Raw genomic sequence first — 13,846 nt, 5'->3', positions numbered from 1 at the left:
CCCATCCCCATCCCCCTCCCCCTCCCCCGAGGGCGGGGCGCGGCGGGGGTGGGGGGGGGGTGGCTTAAAGGGGCCGGGTGGGAGTGAGAGTGTGTGTGTGTGTGTGTGTGTGTGTGTGTGTGTGTGTGTGTGTGTGTGTGTGTTGGCACGTGTGCGTGTGTCGCGAGTGTGCGACGACACTGTCGCGCGGGTGTGTGCCACGTGGTGGTGTGCAACGGCGCACGTGCGGGTGTGCACCAGGGGCTGGCGTGCAAGGGCACGGGCGGGTGTGCACCATGCACCGGTGTGCAAGGGCACGGGCGGGTGTGCACCATGCACTGCTGTGCAAGGACACACGTGTGAGCGTGTGCGTGCCACGCGTTGGTGTGCAACGATGCACGTGGGTGTGCAATAGGGGCTAGTGTGCAAGGACACATTTGAGTGTGCACCAGGTGCTAGTGTGCAAGGACACACGTGAGCGTGCAGTGTTACGTGTGAGTGTGCAACATGCGCTGGTGTGCAATGACACACGTATAGCAGTACGTGTGTGTACTATAGGCTGGTGTGCGATGGCACATGAGTATGGACTAGTGTGTAATTACACATAAACGTGTATGTGCATGTGAGCTACGGGTGTGCAATGACACACGTGTGGGTGTGCACGAGGTGCTTGTGTCAAGACACTTGTGGGTGTGCAACAGATGCTAGTGTGCAAGGACGCATTTCAGCGTGCACCATGTGTTGGTGTGTAATGAGACACGTGTGGGTGTGCACCAGGTGCTAGTGTGTAGTGACACACATATGGGTGTACACCAAGCGTTAGTGTGCAATGTCACATCTGAGTGTGCAACGTGCTGGTGTGCGATGGCACACGTATGTGTTAGTGTGCAATTACACATAAACATGTATGTGCACGTGAGCTACGGGTTGCTGTGCAATGGCACGCACACGTGAGTGTGTGCGCCATGTGCTGGTGTGCAACGGCCCACACGTGAGTGTGCACGTGAACTATAGGCTGGAGTGTGGAGTGTGAGTGTGCACCATGGATGAGTGTGCAACAACACATATGCGAGTATACAACAAGCTTGTAGGCATCAGCACCACACGTGCGTGCACCATAGGCTGGTGTGCAATGACACGTGTGTATCTGTGAAAGCACACATAGGGGAGCACACGTGTGCAATGGGTTGGTGTGCAATGGTGCATGTGCACGTGACAGCCTCATGTGTGCATGCACCAGAGATAGTGTGTGATTGCTCTTGCACATGAATGTGTGAATACACATGTGAATACACGTGTAACACGCTGGCAGGGACAAGTACACATGCAATAGCACACGCGTGCTCGGTGCACAGCAGCCTGTGTGCAGCCGCACGCACGTGTGCAAGCTCACGGTCTACAGCCACACATGTATGTGTGGGCAAGTGTGTGATGGGCCGGTGTGCAATTGCACACGTGTGTGAGTACACACACAAGGGGGTGGCGGGCAGCACGGGTGCGTGTGCCCGCACGAGGGCCTGCCCTGCCCTCGCACACATGCACACGTGTGTGCAAGACACACACGCCTGTGCCCACCTCATCGGCGGGCGTCACCTGCTTGTGCGGTTGCACACGCGTGTGTGACAGCCGAGGGGGTCGGGGCGGGACGGGGACGCACAGGTCCCCCCGCGGGGGCGTGCGGGGATGAATCACGGCGGGCCGGGGCGGCGGTGAGTCACCCGGCGGAGCGGTGCGGGGCACACGCGTGTGCACAGGGGACACGCGGGGACACGCGCGTGGGGGGGGTGGGGGGGCGGCGGCGGGAGGGGCCCACGGGGCTGGGGGAGGGACGGGGAGGGCGGAAGGAGGGAGGGAGGGAAGGAGGGACGGTGCCACCTCCCCTTTAAGAGGCGCGGCCACATTTCTGCCCGCCGACCGGCGGCGCGGGGCCCTTAAAGGGGACGTTCCCGCTCGTCCCCCCTCCCACCCCCTTACCGGGGCCGCGGGTTCGCGTCCCGGCCCGGCCCACTTCCGCCTCCGGGGCCTGGGCCGCGCCGCTGCTATGGTAACGGGGAGCCGGGACTGGGGTAGAGGGGGGCAAGTTTGGGGTCCCCATGAAGAGGTTTGGGGTCCCCGTGGGGTGGGTCCGGCCCAGGGGGAGGTTTAGGGTCCCCGTGGGGGGGGAGGGGGGTAGGGGGGGGCAGGGCCTCCGCCATGGGGCCCTCGGGGTCTCCTCCAGCCCCCGCGGGGTGGCCCACAGAGGGGAGGGAACGGGGACACACACACCCCCCCCCAGGCCTCTGGTGGGACATGGTGGCTCTGGGGTCCCCAAAGGTTGAGGGGGGCCCTCTACGACCGGCCCCCCCTTGCTTTACCTCCCTCCCCGCAGGCCTGCCGCCTCCAGAAGCTGTTCGGGGCCGACGGGGACCTTGCAGACGAGGTGAGGGACGGGACGGTGACAGCCATGGGGACACCACCGAGGCCAGGCAGCACCCCGAGCTGCCCCATGGTGGGGGGGGGAGATTTAACCCACCCGGCCGGTGGGTGCGGGTGGTGGTAACTCATTAAGTGGTGTTAATTCGTTAAGAGATGGCTGTAATCCCTAGGAGCCATCGAGGCAGGGTCTTGTGCTGGCTTGGTCACCCTGTGGGTGACTCTGTGGGGTGGGATGGGGATGGGGGGGGATGACAGGGGCAGGGGGGACAGAGATGGGGGGACAGGGAGGGGGGGACAGTGCTGTCTGACTGCCTGGTGCCTTCTCCTCCCGCAGGATTTCCTCTCCGCCGTGGAGGACGCGGAGAACCAGTTTACTGTCCCCTCACCAGTTCATGTGCCATCCCCAGCCCCCGGCCAGCAGCCCCTCCGCCCTCTGGGACCTCAGCTGGGTCATCGTCCCGGTAAACCCCCCGGCCTACGGCCCCTTGCTGGGCAGGGGGAGCAGCCCACGGGCTGCCGAGAACCCCCAGCCAGGGGGGCAGCCCCCCAGGATGAGCTGGACAATGATCTCTTCCTGGCCGCCTGCATGGAGCTGGAGGGTCCCGAGCCACCAGCAGGGGCCGGTGCTGCCCGGCCACCCCCCGGGCAGTGGGAGAAGCCCCCCCAGATACACATGGGGCAGGAGAGCGCCCAGGAATGGGTAGCCCCCAAGAAGCTGCGGGTGGGAGGGGAGCTGGTCTCGCCCAGCTCTGGGGGGGTGTTGGACAGGCAGGACCCCCTGCCCACCCCACAGGCAGCCCCCAAGCTGGCGCTGCGGCCCAGTACAGCCAGTGCCTGCCCCCCCAGACCCCCAACCCCTCTGGGAAAGCCGGGTGGCTCGTGTGGCTCTGTCCCCACTCCAAGTGCTCCAGCCCCAAGGCCTTTCCAAGCATCCCCGTGCCAACCAGGAGCGAGCAGCAACTCCATGGGGCTGCGGGTGCCCCGGCCCCCCATGGCACAGGCTCCCCGGCAGAGCTGCCCCCCACCCCGGCTGCCCCCCACCAACCCGCCGGCCTTGATGAGCTGCGTGGAGCCTGCGCCGAGGCAGCCATCGCGGCCAGCCCTGGCCAACCTGCAGACACCAGTGGTCACCAACCACCTGGTGCAGCTGGTGACGGCGGCCAGCAAAGCACCCAGGGCCGCCCCCCGACTCCCACCGCAGGGGAAGACTCGCCGGTTCCCGGGGCCTGCCGGGATCCTGCCCCAGCAGGTAGGTGCAGGGGATGGGATGGGAGCAGCTGATGAAGAGATGCGAAACTGCACGGCAGCCTCCGAACCTCCCCTGGGCACCCCATGATGTCTCTCTCTTGTCTCCCATAAGCACACTGGGAAGCTGCTGGAGGAGATCCTTGTTTCTGCTCCCCAAACTCCAGCTCACGGGGCTGTGGCAAAGCCGCGGACGGAGGTAAATCCCTGCTCTGGTGCAGATCTGTATATGAATCCCAGCCCCTAGCAGCCCCCAGGCTTTCAGAGGGTGACGCTGGAAGAGAAGGGGGTCCCCAGGGCTCCCCTGTTGCTGTGCCAAGGCAGGGGGACGTGCTGGCTCGGCTCCGGGGTGGTGACTGTGGTTTCCTGTGATTCCAGGGACTGCCCAGCTCCTCGCCACCCACGGAAGAGGATTTCGGGAAGGGCCCCTGGCTTGCCATGAAGACGGAGCTGGAGCTGGACGAGAGGGACCCTAGCTGCTTCCTCAGGACCTACAGTGTGGTCATGGTGCTACGGAAGGTGAGGGGGCACCCTGGGCAAGGGCACTGGCCCCCGGGACTTGGCTTTCCACCTCTCCTCTTGCCCCTTGGAGCTGTTTCCAGGGCTGGGCAACAATGTGGGGAGGAGGCCGAGTTGGGGCTGCCTACAGACATTCTGTGGCCCCACGCTGACGTTGGTGTGATGAGGGTCTCCGTGTGCAGGCAGCCTTGAAGCAGCTCCCCAAGAACAAGGTCCCCAGCATGGCAGTAATGATCAAGACCCTGACCAGGACCAACGTTGACGCTGGTGCTGTGTTCAGGGACCCGACCGGTAAGCGTGGTCGGACTCATGTCCAGGTCGGGTTGGGGGTCCCGACCATCGCTCCCTGTGGCTAACGGGTCCCCTTCTTGTCCGCAGGAGAGATGCAGGGCACGGTGCATCGTTTGCTCCTGGAAGAGAGACAGAGCGAGCTCAAGCCAGGCTCGGTGCTGCTCCTGAAGCAGGTAGGAGACACTGAGACAGATCTCTGGCAGCAGCAAAGAGTTTGGGGCTGGTTCTGCCATAGGTGCCACTAACCCGTGGTCACCGTGCCCAGCTGCTGGGCTCACATCCCATGGGAATGGGACACAGGGCTCCTTCAGCTCCTCCCCAGGCTGAGGCTAGCAGAAGCCAGAGCTCTGGCTCTGTCCTCACAGGTCGGTGTCTTCTCCCCGTCCCACCGCAACCACTACCTCAATGTCACCCCCAACAACCTGCTCAAGATCTACCCACCGGAGCCCGAGGGCAGCTTCTCGCAGCCATCGCCAGTGCAGCAGGAGGTGAGGGAGGGTGTGGGGCTGCTGGCCCTGGGGGCACAGGGATGCTGGGACCCCCCGAGGGTATTACTAGGGGCTATGGACTGTGGGAACCCTTAAGAGGAAGGGGGAGGCTTGGGAAGGACAGATAAATCCTCCCGTGGGCCCCAAAGAATTAATCTCTGCTGGGTTTTGCAGGTCCCTGCCCAGGCTAGGCTACCCCAGGACCACCCTGCACAGCCCCCCCGGGGTGTCCTTGCCCCTGTGGGCTGGGGACAATTGAGGACGGGCAGCCACAGCACAGAGCAGTCTCCTGGGGACTTCTCCCTGCACCCGCAGAGCCCCGGGCCTGGGCAAGAAGAGCCAGTGGGAGCTGACGGCTGCGAAATGGGTGAGTTGGACCTGCTTTGGGTGGGGAGGGAAAGCTCGATGTCCCACGGGAAACGGGTCCTGGGCTTGGGCAGCATCTTCCCTCCCCAGTAATGCCAAAGGGGGTCTCATCCCACCTCATCCCTGGTACGTGGAGTTGATTTCCTCCTCTACAGACATGTAAAACACGCTTTTCATCCTCCCTGTGCCCATGCAGATGACCTGGATGGACTCCTGGGGGAGCTGCCTGAGGATTTCTTCTCCGCTCCGGCCCAAGCTGACTGCTACTGACCCCGGAGAGCTGTGGTATGGCCGTGGGGCCAGGGAGACGGTTGCTGCTGGCACCGTCTGGGCTGCACCGTGGCCTGGCGAGGATGCCGAGGAAGCAGGCAACGCACCGCCCGCCCGCCCACTCCTTTCTCTGTACGTCTGTTGTGTTTGTTCTGGAGCTGAGAGCTGGGGGGGACGTGGGGAGTCCCGGGTGGACACGGCCTCAGCACCTGGCCCCCCTCCTCCGGGCGGGCTGGCCCCTCTCGGCTCCCAAACCTGCATTAAAGGGCTGTTCTGTCCCTGCCTTGCCCGGTCTGCTCATGTGTTGCCATCCCCTCTGCCACCACAGCCCCCAGTGCCCCTCTGTCCCCTCTCTGCTGAGCTGCAGCACCCAAATCCTTTCCCCTGGGGGGGTCCCCTGCTCTCCCTCTCCTCCCCTGGGTGAGAGATGCCCCGGGGCTCTTGTGTGGCCTCAGCCCGAGCCCTGCAGGGTTGGGGGGCACCTGGGTCCCATCCCAGCCCCATGGGACTGTCCCCATCTCTCACCCACCAACAGGTTAAACTCCTTGGCAGCCCCACGCCAGCGTGACTGTTTACCACCCCGGGGGGGAGTTATTTATAGGGCAGCCTGGCCTGGGCTCTTGATTCAGCATTTGTGTGTGGGGCACGGCCCTATTTATAACCCCCACCCGGGCACAGGAGGCAGCTCGCTGCCTCCCCAGCCCTCCTGGGGTGCCCATGGCCCAGGAAACCTTCGCCTTCAGCTCCTCTGCCCTGCGCTCGCTGCGGCTCCAGCAGGAGCTGCTGGAGCAAGAGGATCGCCGGCGAGCCCTGGCTCGGGAATCGGCCACGCGACGGTTCTTGTCGGCGAGTCCCCGGCCCCCCCTGACCCCCTCCCGGCGGCCCCAGTACTGCCGGGACCCCGCCATCCACAACGCCCTGTACACTGGGGACCTCCCGCGCATCAAGAGCATCTTTAAGGATGAGACCACTACAAATATGATCATGGAGACGGTCAGCGAGGAGCTGGTGTGGTCGCCCGAGCAGGGTACGGGGCCGGGGGGCTGCACGGGTGTTCCTTCTCCCCCCTTCCCTTCTCTTCCCTTCTCCCCCCTTCCCTTCTCTTCCCTTCTCCCCCCTTCCCTTCTCTTCCCTTCTCCCCCCTTCCCTTCTCTTCCCTTCTCCCCCCTTCCCTTCTCTTCCCTTCTCCCCCCTTCCCTTCTCTTCCCTTCTCCCCCCTTCCCTTCTCTTCCCTTCTCCCCCCTTCCCTTCTCTTCCCTTCTCCCCCCTTCTCTTCTCTTCCCTTCTCCCCCCTTCTCTTCTCTTCCCTTCTCCCCTCTTTTCCCCCCCAGGGGAGTCAGGGTGAGGGGCAATAGCTGAGGATGCAGCTCCTCAGGTGCTGGGGGTAGGAGGGCTTGCTGCTCTCATCTGGGGGGCACTGGGACCTCCCTGGGAAAGGGGAGGGGGGCAATCCCAGTTTCCTCCCCTCAGGGCTTTTCCTGTCTGGGGGTGGAGGCGGGGAGATGTCAGGGTTCACAACTCTCCCCCTGGGCTGGGGTATGAGTGGGTGGGGGGGTCCGGTGTGCAGTGAGGGGGTTGTGTAGACAGCCCCCCTGGGTGCCCCCCCCAGCTGACACCTCCCCATCCGGCAGGGCTGTGGGTGCTGAGCCCCCGCCGGCAGCAGACCTCGGCCCTGCGCATCGCCGCCGGCCGGGGCTACAGCGACTGCGCCCGGCACCTGCTGCTGCGGGGGGCGGTGGTGGACGCGGTGGTGGGGGGCCGGGCCCCCCTACATGACAGCGTGGCTGCCCCCCGCCCCGACTGCACCCACCTCCTGCTGGCCTTCGGGGCAGACCCCAACCTGCTCAGCGCCGAGGGCTCGGCCCCCCTGCACCTCTGCACGGCGCCCGACAGCCTCCCGTAAGCCCTGCCCCCTGCTGGGCCACGCCCCTGTATGCCACGCCCACGAGGCCACGCCCACCCTCATCTGCATATAAGGCTCTGCCCCAACACACCCCCCTGCTCCCATGCTCCACCCAATGGCCTGTCAGGCCCTGGGCAAGGGCAGGGCTTATCTGCATGCTGGGCTCCACCCATCTAATCTGCATATCTGGCCCCTCCCAGACGTTCTGCATACCGTGCTCCACCCACTCAGCCTGCACAATAAGCTCCACCCCCATGACCAGCTGTATCTGTATGCCAAGCCCCTCCCACACCCTCATCTGCATGCCAAGCCCCACCCACACCTGCCAGCAAAGCTCTGCCCACACCCTTAGCCCCGCCCACATCACCCCCTCATTTGCATACTAGGCTCCACCTCCCATCCAAGCCACACCCACAGGCATCAACACCCCCCTACCTCCAAAGATAAGCCCCACCCTCATCCCACTAGGCCAAGCCCCACCCCAAAGCGGGCATGCGCACCTCCAAGCCACGCCCACAAGCCAAGCCCCGCCCCCACAGCCAAGCCCTGCCCCCAAAGCAGGCATGCGCACCTCTAATCCCTGCCCACAAGTAAAGCTCCGCCCCCAAAGCCAAGCTCCGCCCCAAAGCAGCCATGCACACCACCAAGCCCTGCCCACGAGCCAATCCCCGCCCCAGAACCGAGCCCCGCCCCCCAAGCGGCCCTGCACACCTCCAAGCCCCGCCCACAAGCCAACCCCCCCCCTCCCAATCAAAGTCCCGCCCACAACACGGCCCTGCACCCCTCCAAGCCCCGCCTGCAAGCCAGGCCTCGCCCGCAAGCCAAGCCACTCCCCCAGAACAAAGCCCCGCCCCCAAAGCGCCCCCACACTCCTCCAAGCCCCACCCACAAGCCAAGCCACGCCCCTAGAGCCAAGCCCCGCCCCTCCCAGCCCCAGGGCTCCCTGCTGTGACCCCAGGCTGCAGCATCCTCACCCCAGTGGCCCCAGGGGGGGTCTCCCTGGGATGTCCCCGGGTGGGTGACAGGGGTGAGTCTCTGGGGAAGGGGGGGTGGAGGGGGTCTCCCCAGCCCTGTCTCACCCCTCTGTGTGTGTGTGTGTGTGTGTGTGTGTGTGTCCCGTTTCTCCCCAGGTGCGCGGAGCTGCTGCTGTCTCACGGAGCGCGGGTGAACCTGGGGACGCGCGACCGGCAGCTGACGGCCCTGCACGTGGCGGCGCGGCAGGGGCTGGTGGCCCACGTGGAGCTGTACCTGCGCCACGGCGCCGAGCCTTCCCGCCGCTCCCGCCAGGGCGAGACCCCCCTCAACGCCGCCTGCGCCGCCGCCCGAGCGGCCCGAGGAGGCCGAGCGCTACTACCGGGTGGCCCAACTGCTCTTGGCCGCCGGCGCCGACCCCGGGGCCGCCGGCCGCAAGGACCACACGCCGCTGCACAACGCCTGCGGCAACGGGCAAAGCCCCGCTGGCACGGCTACTGCTGCGTCACGGGGCCGATGCCACCGTCCCCAACTGCGCCGGGTACACCCCCATGGACTGCGCCCTCCACGCCGTCGAGGAGTACCGCCACCAGCGCCCTGAGGAAACCATCGCCCTCCTCCTCCACCACGGCGCCGGCCCCGTCCACCCCAAGGTGGGCAGTCAAGGAGGGCATGTGTGGGTGTGGGTGTGGGTGTGTGTGATGGTGACATGGTGGCTGTGTCCCCCCCCCACCATCACCCCTCCCTCGGTGACACCCCTCTGTCTCAGATGCTCAAGTTCTGCTGCCGGCACCCACCGGCGCTGGAGATGGTGCTCAACGCCTACGACCGCGTCCCCCCCCGCGAGAGCTGGGTGGGATCCGTGCCCCCGGAGCTGTGGGAGGTAAAGGGGGTGGGGGGTGCACCACGGTGTGTGTCAACCCCCCCCCCCCGCTGCTTACCCCACCCCACTCACCTTTCTGTCCCCGTTGTGTCCGTCCCCCCCCCCCCTTCCCCAGGAGCACCGGGAGTTCTACACCTCGGCGGAGCGCATGGCGGGCTCACCACGGCGCCTGCAGCACCTGGCGCGTTGCGCCGTCCGGCGGCACCTGGGCGCCCGCTGCCACCTCGCCGTCCCCAAGCTGGCCCTGCCGCCTCCCCTGCGCCACTACCTCCAGCTGCCCCTCACCGGGCTCATCTCCTGAGGGCGACCCTCTCTGTGTCCCCCTCTGGGGTCGGTGGCTCTGTGTGTGTGTGTGTCCCCTTCCCTCATGTCCCCCTCACGCCCCCCTGTTGCGAATAAAGGACGTGGCAGAGGTGGCTCTTGGGGTGTCTCCTTCTCCGTGGGGACAGGCTGGGGCAATGGCCACCGCACTGGGTGGGACATGGGCCTGGGGGGGGGGGGGGTGTGGTGACAAAGCCAGGGGGGTCACAGGGCCTGGGGGGAGAGGTGACAGACAGACCCTGGAGGGGATAGGACCCGTGAAGGGTGGGGGGACCGGACCTGGGGAGGGGGGGAGGTGACAGACAGGCCCCAGGGGAGGCAGGACCTGCGAAGGGGAGGTGGCAGGCCCTGGAGGAGGTGACAGCAAGGCCCCAGAGAGGAAGTGTCAGGGCATGGAGGGGAGTGGGGGACAGCTATGCCCTGGGGGGGTGGTGGCAGGCCCTGGAGGAGGTGACAGCCAGGCCCTGGGAGGGGACAGGCCCTGGAGGAGGTGACAGCAAGGCCCCAGAGGGGAAGTGTCAGGGCCTGGAGGGCGGGGGGGGGGAGGACAGCCATGCCCTGGGGGTGGCCGGCCCCAGGGAGGTGACAGCCAGGCCTCCGGGGAGGGAGTGGACAGGCCCCGGGGACAGGCCCCGGGGACACGGGAGGCACCCGAAGCCCCGCCCCACGACGTAGCCCCGCCCACGACGCAGCGCCCTCCCGCGCCCCCTCCCTGAGGCCACGCCCACTTCCGCTCACCTTTGGAGGCGTGGCCCGAGCGCACCGCCCCTCCCTCCCTCCCTCCCTCCCTCCCTCCCGGCGCCATCAGCGCGCGCCGCGCCCCGCCTAGTAGGCGTGGCCTGGCGGCGCGGCTGTGACGTAATGCGTGCGCGCCGTGCGGGTCTCTCCCTCCCCCCTCCCCCGCCCCCCTCCCGAGGCGGCGCTGCTGTGACGTGGCGCTTCCGGCGCGCGGGCGGCGACAGAGGGACCCGGTGAGTGCGGGCGGGGCCCCTGGGACCCCCGACCCCCCCCCGGGCCTGTCACGGGACCCCCCGGGGCCTGTCAGGGACCTTCCAGGAACCCTCCGGGGCTGTCAGGGATCCCCCAAGGCCCTTTGGGCCTTCCCCGGGCCTGTGGGCCTGATAGGGACCCCCAGGGCCTGTCAGGGACACCCCCCAGGCCCTACCGAGAGCCCCCGGGGCCGATCAGGGACCCCTTGGGGCTGTAAGGGACCCCTCTGGGCTTCACCGAGATCCCCCGGGGCCTGTCAGGGTTCCCCCTAGGCCTGGCAATGACCCACCCGGGGCCAGCAAGGACTCCCCGGGGTCCTCTGGGCCTCCATGGGGGGACCTGTGGGGCTGGCAGCCCCGCCCTGGGCTAAACCAGGACCTCCTCGGGCCTGTGGTGGACCCTCCAGAGCTGCCAGGGACTCCCTGGGGCTGTCAGGGATTCCCCATGTCCCCCTGCGCCCCACCGGGACCCCCCCCCGGCCTGCCAGGGACCCCCCGGAGCCCCGGGGAGGGGGTTTGTCCCTTCCCCAGGCAAGGAGCTGCTGCAGAAAGAACTGGGCAGGCTTTGGCCAACGTTATCCAGGCCACTGGCCCCGCTGATGGCTGTTTCTCTGCTCCTGTCCAGGCTTGGGGATGGCATGACCCTGGCTGGGCATCGAGGGGCTTCGGAAGCCCACCGGGACCTTCCACCGGCCCCAGCGAGGTAAGCGCGGCCCCGCCAAGCGCACGGCTCCCTCCTGACCCAGCCGATTCCAGCTCAGGTTGTAATTACAGGTGCCGTGTTCCTAATTGGCACGTAGGAAGCGATAGCATCACCCTCCTCCCAGCGGGAACGAGGTAATTAACTCCTGAGCCGTACGTTCTGCCTCCTAACAGAAATCCCGCGTTTCCCGAGGGGCTGCCACCTCCCCAGCCCCCTCGGAGCTCCCCATGGCGGGTTGGGGGTGGTGGTGGCTGCCCCACAGGTGTCACCCTGTCCCTGGTTTTTACAGGTTTAGTATCTCGGTAATAAAAAGAAGCATCTGCTGTGAAGAAATCTCCCTCCCCCCCAGCTCTTCGTGTTGTTGGAGCAGCGGTGGGATTTATTTTAAGGCCTGAGGTGACCACGAAGCAGCCTGGGGGTTCGCGCTGCCGCCACACGGCCGGTTCACACCTGGCGCAGGGGGCTTCGTGGCGGAGCTGAGGCAGAGAGGAAGCTGCCGGGCTGAGGGGGGGACTCCCGGCCCCGAAGATGGAGCCCCCCGCTGCCACCTTCATCCGAGGGGTGGGGGACGAGGTGACGGTGGTGGCCGGCGTGGTGGTGCTGGTCCTGGCTCTAGTCCTGGCGTGGTTGTCCACCTACGTGGCTGACAGCAACAACCAGCTTTTGGGAACCATCGTGGCGGCGGGGGACACAGCCGTCATCCGGCTCGGCCATGTGGAGCGCTACGTGGGGACGGCAGGGGCGGCCGAAGCCCCAGAGCCCCCCAGGGTCCCTGAAAACACAGAGGAGAAAACAGACGAGGAAGGGGGGGCAGCATCGGGGCCGGTGGCGGAGCAGGGGGACACTGGTGGCCCTCCCGACCCCGGCCTGGAGCGACTGCTGGACATCCAGAGCTTGCCCAAACAGACCTCAGCCGCTGAGCCCAGCGCCCCGGGCAACCAGGGGGGGCCACCCAGCCCCGGGGGGGGTGACCTGTGCTCCGGCCTCATCAAGATCCGGCTCAAATTCCTCAATGACACAGAGGAGGTGGCCGTGGTCCGGCCCGAGGACACCGTGGGGGGGCTCAAGAGGTAAGTCCTGAGGGAGAGGGGGGACGTGAGGGAGGAAGGGACACACGGGAGCGCTGCCTGGTTGCAAACCCCCCCCCTCCCCCCCGCCAGGACTCTTGTGTCCCCCCCGCCCTTGTACAAACAGCCCCCTCCCCACCGTTCTGAGAATGGTGGAGGGTTTTCATCTGTTCCTGCTGTGCCACTACCCCCGTACTTGGAGAGATCTCTCCAAAAATAACGAGGAGATGCTCAGTTGAAAAATAACGAGTTTAAAAGACAGGTCCATGTGGTGGCAATGCCACTGCTGTCACACACCCCCCCCCCCCCAGCCAGGACCCTCGTGGGTTTTGCAATGCGGGGGGGTGTCCCCCTCACCCCCAGGTCTCTTTAGGTGCGTCCCCGAGCCCTCTGATGTTTTCTCTCCTTCCGCAGCAAGTATTTCCCGGGCCAGGAGAACCAGATGAAGTTCATCTACCGGGGGCAGCTGCTGCAGGACCAGGGCCAGACACTGCGCTCGCTCCACATCACCGACAACTGCGTCATCCACTGCCACCGCTCCCGCCGTGCCGCCACCGTCGCCGCCGCCGCCACCACCGTCCTGCCCGACCCCGTCACGGCCGCCCCCGAGGCCGGCGGCCTCCCCCTGGGTGCGGGGAACCTGCTGCTCCCCGCCGTCATGGTGGTGCTGGGGGTCGTCTGGTATTTCCACATCAACTACCGGCAGCTCTTCACCGCCCCGGCCACCGTCTCCTTGATCGGCGTCACCGTCCTCTTCAGCTTCCTGGCCTTCGGGATGTACGGACAGTAGGGACTCCAGCGGGAGGTGACACGGCCACCCTCCCGTCACCGTGGGAGTGTGGCACTGAGGCGGGGTGCCGATTTCTTCACCGTGACGTTACGGTGGGAGCTTGGCACCTCCTTCACAGTCTCGGTGCTGGACTTTGTACCCCCCCCCGAGAAGGGGCTGTGCTCCCCCCGCACCCTCCCCAGACACGATCCTCCAAATGCAGCTCCGGGGAGGAGCCGCCTCCGGGGCAGGATCTGGGCCCCGGGTACAAGCCGCAGCACCGGGGAAGGGGATGTGGCTTCCTCCCAGAGACGTTTTAAAGGCAAATAAAAGGTGTCACCTCAGCCCGAGCGCTCGCCTTCCTGCCCCAGGGGGCCAAACCACCGCGGGGGGGGGCCTCACCCCCCCCCCACTGCCTTCCCCACACTTTTGGGAAGGATTTGTTAAAAAAAAAAAAAAAAAAACAAAAGCCCAAAACCCTGCAAGTGGAATTTGGTAATTTGTGGGGGACAGGGAGGGGTATGATGGCCCTGCTTAATTAACACATGTAATTAAGCAGCCACGAGAGGCAGAGATACCAAGTCAAGATGCAGTTTTATTTACAGGGCGGGGGGGGGGGGGATGGGAAGGGGGTGGGAAACGGGGCAGCCACAACCCACTAAAATG

At 66.1% G+C, this 13,846-nt stretch overlaps 3 protein-coding genes across 3 annotated transcripts; all 3 read left to right on the top strand.

Annotated features, from left to right (window-relative positions):
• Positions 1–2,172: 2,172 nt before the first annotated feature.
• Positions 2,173–5,860, top strand: HROB (homologous recombination factor with OB-fold). Its single transcript, XM_074167300.1, is given in 10 exon segments — positions 2,173–2,307; positions 2,309–2,398; positions 2,729–3,643; positions 3,755–3,838; positions 4,018–4,158; positions 4,341–4,449; positions 4,537–4,622; positions 4,815–4,937; positions 5,112–5,304; positions 5,500–5,860. Coding segments are annotated over 10 exon segments (1,950 nt in total). The 3' UTR covers positions 5,574–5,860.
• Positions 5,861–6,290: 430 nt separating this feature from the next.
• On the top strand, positions 6,291–9,749 carry ASB16 (ankyrin repeat and SOCS box containing 16). The gene is given in 7 exon segments (XM_074167301.1): positions 6,291–6,600; positions 7,205–7,472; positions 8,607–8,799; positions 8,801–8,920; positions 8,922–9,101; positions 9,218–9,331; positions 9,447–9,749. Coding segments are annotated over 7 exon segments (1,371 nt in total). The 3' UTR covers positions 9,633–9,749.
• Positions 9,750–10,567: 818 nt separating this feature from the next.
• Positions 10,568–13,625, top strand: TMUB2 (transmembrane and ubiquitin like domain containing 2). Its single transcript, XM_074167302.1, has 5 exons — positions 10,568–10,623; positions 11,267–11,344; positions 11,416–11,478; positions 11,634–12,414; positions 12,826–13,625. Exons 4-5 carry the CDS (start codon positions 11,873–11,875, stop codon positions 13,199–13,201), a joined length of 918 nt encoding a protein of 305 aa, XP_074023403.1. The 5' UTR covers positions 10,568–10,623; positions 11,267–11,344; positions 11,416–11,478; positions 11,634–11,872; the 3' UTR covers positions 13,202–13,625.
• The last annotated feature ends 221 nt before the right edge of the window (positions 13,626–13,846 follow it).

Source organism: Numenius arquata, unplaced genomic scaffold (genome assembly GCF_964106895.1).
Source record: "Numenius arquata unplaced genomic scaffold, bNumArq3.hap1.1 HAP1_SCAFFOLD_1409, whole genome shotgun sequence".
Classification (NCBI taxonomy): domain Eukaryota; kingdom Metazoa; phylum Chordata; class Aves; order Charadriiformes; family Scolopacidae; genus Numenius; species Numenius arquata.
Note: the sequence above shows the minus strand (reverse complement) of the source record. Positions and strands in the feature narration are given on the sequence as shown.

Coding starts and splice junctions, on each gene's coding strand:
- TMUB2 (XM_074167302.1), top strand. CDS start 11,873: ATGGAGCCCCCCGCTGCCACCTTCATCCGAGGGGTGGGGGACGAGGTG. Junction 12,415..12,825: donor ACCGTGGGGGGGCTCAAGAG/GTAAGTCCTGAG, acceptor CTCCTTCCGCAG/CAAGTATTTCCCGGGCCAGG.